The following is a 5979-nucleotide window of genomic DNA, read 5'->3' as shown; positions in this document are numbered from 1 at the left end:
TTTTTTTTCCCCCCCCCCCCCCCCCCCAAAATAGTCCTCGGAAAAAATTGGAAAAACCCATTTCCCCCCCAAATTTTTCTGGGTTTCTTTCTGGGCCTTCACATCTCTATCCGACGCATTCTAATTAGAATGCATTGAAGCACGTGTGTAGACACCTTAAGATCAGTAGTCTTGACAACTGAAGGCCTGACAACACAGAAAAAACAGGGCAGGGGCTAAAGGCTGGGCAAGGAAAGCAACAAGATAGTCTGAAATCAGTAAAAGTCTGAGGGGTACCACAAGTCTTATGAAGTGATGACCAGCCAAACTTTAAATGAAGGTACAGAAATTATATATTAGAGTTTAGTTGCTTGCAACCAGTAGGACAATCAAACAAGGCTGAATCCAATCAGGCTTCTGTCAGGACTTGAGCTGAGTGCAAATGCTTGCACTGAATATGTTCACATGGGTTACTATTTTCTTCTGGAAGTAAGGGAGAAATTGCAGAGTAAATTTTATCTCTTGACAAAATGGGAAGACAGATATTTCTGTAGCGGAGGAGTGGCAGGTAGAGCTCTAGCTTGTACTATTATTACCCTGTCAGGTGCTGGTGCAGGCTTGTGTGCTGACAGGAGACCTATAGCTGGGTAAACTCCCCAGGCAAGCACTGATTCCTCCTGTTGCTTCTGCCTCAGTTTCTCTGACAAATACTTGTTTCAGCATCAGAGAAAGCAGTAGGAAGGGCAGATTGTGGACTGTGTTGGGTAGTTCTGATGTAAGTAGATCTGTGTATAAAAATCAAAAGTGTAATTTTATTTTTAAAGGAGGAAAAGATTTTTTACTCTGAGGTGCAGTGTAGCCTTCCATTGAGATATTTTGTATCAAAAAAGCTGTGAAAAGTAGAATCACTAAGTACCAATGTATTAAAAAGAAGTTATAAGCATCTACCTATCAAATGGACCGTATTCCTTTCTGAGCCTGGTTGAGTGAATATCTTATGATGCCTTTCTATTACTTCATTTCCAACATATTACAAATTTTGTATTATTTAAAATGATTTTAATTCAGGAATTTTTAGAATGGTTGTGGTAATATCCACAGATTGACCCATGACTTCACATTTCTCAAAATACCTACAGACCCACTGAATGATTGGGTTTATTTTTAGACTTTCTGAATCCAAAATTAATGGAAGAAGGTACTTCTTCATTTCCATATGTAGGGGTGACCCCACTGGGTGATGCCAATGACTTTAAAGTGGAAATGCCCAATTCTGATTCATCAAGGAAATCCTGAGAAGGAGCCAAGCCACCATCTTAAAAAAAAAATACCCAAAACAAAAAAGCCCTTGGTTTTTGGCTTTCACTTTTTGGCTCTCTTGCTTGCAGTGACTGCTGCTTCAGCTGTTAGTTTCTGCTCCTATTATAACATGACTGAAAAAAAGTCTGTTTAACGTTACCCTCTCAAGGGAAGAAGTCCAGGAATATGCAACCTTTTTTCAGATTCAGCGGGTTGAAACAAATACCTTCTAGGAGTCAGCAAGTTCATCAACATAAAACAGCTGAACTGATAACACTGTTGTGTATAAGTATCACCCATTTCCAGTCTATTTTCTTTTCTGAATTTTATGAGTTAGAAGGCTCTGACTAGCTCAGCATTCTTGGCCTAGTTTTTTTTAACTCTAGCAGATGGCTGTCTCCATGTGTGTAAGTGCACATATGCAAGGTTGCCTATGGGGAGAACCAATGGAATTGAAGAACAGCCCTTACAGATTAGCTCCTAAAATAGTTAAAAGAACTCAACTTTAACAAACATGCTATTTTGTCATCTGACCTTGGTCCTTTTCCTGCCTGGGGATCAGACACGATGATCCTTCGGAGTCCCTTCTGATTCTACAGTCTATGAATCTATAAATCTTTAAAAGGTCACACAGGTTATTTAATTGATTAAGAGTTCTTTGTTTAATTCAGGGAAAACACATAGGCTAGGGACAGACATTCAAAAAGCCTGAGCCTGAATTGATTCAATCTTTACAGGTTACTCTAACCTGGCTAGGATAAATGAGTTTTGTAACCAGACAGACATCCCAGACATGCAGGCACATGCCTGGAGTGGCTCAGGCTAGAAGCCAGGGAGTGCTAGAGCAGCCCTCCCCTCCCTTCCACAGAGCTGAGATGAGGGGGGACATGACTAGGCCCTGGCAGGACACTCTGATTAGGGAGAGGTTCCCCTCCTCCTAACCAGCCCAGCAGGGAATGTTTATCACCCCTAACTCAGTGTTTATCACCCCATTAGGAAAACAACAGAGGGACATTACCGGCTATCTGTTGATTCTACCTTTGTCCCATGTGCCACAGCTCAGAGGTAGCCAGAATGTGGTCTGCTGGCTAATGCTGAGAGCTCTCTGTGTGGGATGGGGGAACGCCTGCTTAACAGAGAGTGGGGAATGGTGGGGGAGGGGGGAGCAGAAGCCAGGTGGATGCCTTCAGGGACTGCCAGAGCTGCAGCCAGGGAGCAGAGGGGAGGGTCCAGCCCTGCTGTGGAGTAGAGAGTCCCGCCCAGCCCAGAGAGCAAGCCAGGATGCTCGGAGAGTCTGATTTATCTTATATCAGCAAGGGGTCTGGGACAGACATTGCATAAACTGGTTTGAGCCAAATCAGTTAAGTCTAATACTACATTCAACCAAGTTTATCTTAAACTGGTTTCAGCCATTCTCAAACTGGTTGATGTGCATTGAACATCTGTTCTGTTACAGGTTTAAACCAGTTTCTGATCATCTGTCCCTAGCCATAATATTTTTACTGAAGTTTGTCTTGTGAATATTATATGTAACAGACTATTTTTACCTAACCAGCAATAATTTCAGCCCCACAACAAGTTGTACTGGTGCCCAGGGCAAACCCTGTGAGAGAGTGGAGGGGAGGGGCATGCAGGTTCTGAGAGCAGGGGGAGGGTAGGGGCAGAGGGTGTAAGTCTGAGAGTCAAGGTTGCGGGTATAGAAGTCTGAGAGTGGAGGGGGTGGGAAGCTGTGGGGCATGGTTCTGAGAATGAGGGGAGGGAGGGTGGGTAGGAGGCTGCCAAGATGTATTCCATGGTTCTATTATTCTCTGCATGCCATGGTTCTATTATTCTTAATGCAATAGCATCTGGGACTGCTTTGAGGTTCCTCCCAGGGAGTGGACTCTGTGGGGATTGAGGGTGATTCTAGTGCCCCTCCTAACTTAGTGACCAGGGCAGGTGCCCCTTTGCTGCTAGGTATTTCTACTTTGCTGGTTTCATGCCAAGAAAAAGGCCCCTGGCAAAGTGGAGGCATCCATCATAGATGTGTGAGAAAATCTCACCAAATATCTTCAACCTCTTTATGTACCTAAATACCTTTAAAAATTGGGCATAAGACTTCTAAAGTGGTTTTGAAATTTTCATCGTATCTAAATGGGTGCTTGGCAAAGCCTGGATAAAGCTGAAATTGTATTTCTGAGATGGAATGCTCCTTGGGTGACATGCTTTACCCATGTTTAGTAGAGAACAGCTCTGCTTATTGTTTTGAGATGGAAGCAATTTAAATGAAGATTGCAGTGTCTCTGGAGAAAGCAGCTTTCCCTTGTCATAGATTATAAGCTTTTGAGCAGAGATTTTTTCTGTGTTTTGTACAGTGCCTAGCACAAATGACGACTCCTGGTGGGTCCTCTAGGTGCTATGGTAAAACAAGTAATAATAATCTGTAATCCAGCTTCTACTGCTTTTTTGTTTTCATTGTTAGTAGGTAGGAAAGAGTTAAGTCATACATTTGTGTTTCCTAAATGCTGGATAGGAAGTCATTAATCACATCTCCTAATGTTGTATACAATCACAGAATCATGGAAAATTAGGGCTGTAAGGGACCTCAGGAGGTCATCTAGTTCAACCCCCTGCTCAAAGCAGGACCAACCCCAGCTAGATCATCCCAGCCAAGGCTTTGTCTAGCTGGGTCTTAAAAGCCTCCAAGGATGGAGATTCCACAACCTATTTGGGTAACCTTTTCCAGTGTTTAACTACCCTCCTACTGAGAGAGTTTTTCCTAATATCTAACCTAATCTTCCCCTGCTGCAACTTGAGAATGTTGCTCCTTGTTCTTTTATCTGTTACCACTGATAGACCATCTAGCTCCATCTTTTTTGAAACCACCCTTCAGATACTTGAAGACTACTATTATATCTGACCTCAGTCTTCTCTTCGCCAGACTAAATAAGCCCAGCTCCCTCAGCCTGTCCTCACATAAACCATGTGCCCCAGCCCCCTAGCCATTTTCGCTGCCCTCCACTGAACTCTCTCCAACTTGTCTACATCTTTTCTGTAGTGGGGAGCCCAAAACTGGACACAGGACTCCAGATGTGAGGGAGCTGTAAGTTTGTGTACCAGTTGGAGGGAAAATTCTCTGTCAATTTGTGAAATTTTAGATATGAATGCATCACGGGAATCAGATTTTTAGGAGAGAGTAGGAACTATTTGGACAAAGTAAATGACCAGATCAAGTTTTCCCAGGAAGCTCTGTAGATACTGACAGTCTTGAAAATTTAACCCTTTTTAGGTGACTAAATGAGAGCGCTTCTGATAATCTGGCCTTGAATCTTTAATGCATAGAGACTAACTGCACTTCCCAAGCCAATTTCACTAACACGCAAGCTGTCCCTGGATATGAATGAGCAGCCAGAGCCCTGTATAATACTGAAAGGAAGAATGGAAGAATCATTCATGTGTATGTAGGGTATGTGCATGGTAGGCACAAAGTTAGATTGCCTGGGTATCTTTGATTTATTTTGGCTTTGTTTCTTGTTCAACATGGGCTTCAGTCCCTGTAGTGGAGTGCAGGTATCTGGAAGCAGATAAAACATAGTCTCTGAAATTGTGTTGCTCACAGGCTGGGAAGCAATGATTGGTTTAGTAAGTTGTTTTTGATTGCTTTTGCATGTAGCCAAACTGTTGTATGAGCTAATCAGAATGCATTTTTTCTATTGCATTGCACTGAATGTAAAGGCTATGGAATGCAGTTGGGCATAATAAAGGCCCATAAGTAATAACTTCTGTCCTTCCACAGTGGAATCTGATGTGAGCAAACAGGGTAAAACCTTAATAAGCAACAAATGAACTACAGCTAGGTCCTTAATTCTAGCTGTGCTGCCGCTGTGGTATTATTAAATGATACCATTTCATGTCTTACGATTTAGGTGGGATTTAGAGAGATTGTAATGGTTCCCGTGTCTACCCATTGATGTACTCTCACTTTTGTCCTATCAACAGGGTACTTTACTTTCCCTGACTAACCTTCAGCTCCCTGTACAGTGACATATTATTTATTTATTTATTTTCTACAGTGGCTGAGAAGACCAAAGAACAGGTGTCTAATGTTGGGGGAGCTGTGGTGACAGGAGTGACAGCAGTTGCACAGAAGACAGTGGAAGGAGCAGGGAATATTGCTGCAGCCACTGGCTTGGTGAAGAAGGATCAGTTGGCTAAACAGGTTTGTTTAATTAACAACTTTTAAAGATAGGATTATAAACCTCTGTAATGGAGAGCCACTGTAAATTCTAAGGAGAATCGGTTCTTGGCAAAAGGAAAACATGCATCTTCCTTGCTCTGGTGAAGGTATTTTTGCAATGAAATTTATGTTATGATATAAAAATGAAAAATCTGAAAAACAAGTATCTTGTTTTATAGCTTGATTTGGAAATATACTGGAGGGATTTAGGAACTTCAGGGGGAATTTGGTACCTGTCACAACCCAAAGTTGTGGATTTTTTAATTGTGTGCGCTTCGGCACCGCTAAATTATGTTTCCGCCGAATTGGAGCTCTTTTGCATGACGGAGTGTTCTGTTGTAATGGAGAACCCGCGTGCAGAAAAGTGTTTTCCGCCGTTCTGTAGCCTTCTTTGCATTGTGCATGACTTTTGCATTTAGTGATGCACGCTGCAAAGGAGTTTTCCCCCCATTTGTATTGAGATTTGAGCCACATTATTGGCTGGT

The 5979-nt window shown here is 42.4% G+C and overlaps 1 protein-coding gene across 1 annotated transcript in view; it reads left to right on the top strand.

Moving 5' to 3' along the window:
- SNCA (synuclein alpha) overlaps positions 1–5979 on the top strand; it is a 197648-nt gene that overhangs the window by 42108 nt on the left and 149561 nt on the right. Inside the window, exon 3 of the mRNA XM_006018117.3 lies at positions 5331–5476. Coding sequence (XP_006018179.1) covers positions 5331–5476 — 146 coding nt within the window. The remainder of the gene's footprint in view (positions 1–5330; positions 5477–5979) is intronic.

This window comes from Alligator sinensis, unplaced genomic scaffold (genome assembly GCF_000455745.1).
Source record: "Alligator sinensis unplaced genomic scaffold, ASM45574v1 scaffold125_1, whole genome shotgun sequence".
Lineage (NCBI taxonomy): Eukaryota > Metazoa > Chordata > Crocodylia > Alligatoridae > Alligator > Alligator sinensis.
The sequence above is the reverse complement of the archived record's forward strand: the minus strand, read 5'-3'. Positions and strand labels throughout refer to the sequence as shown.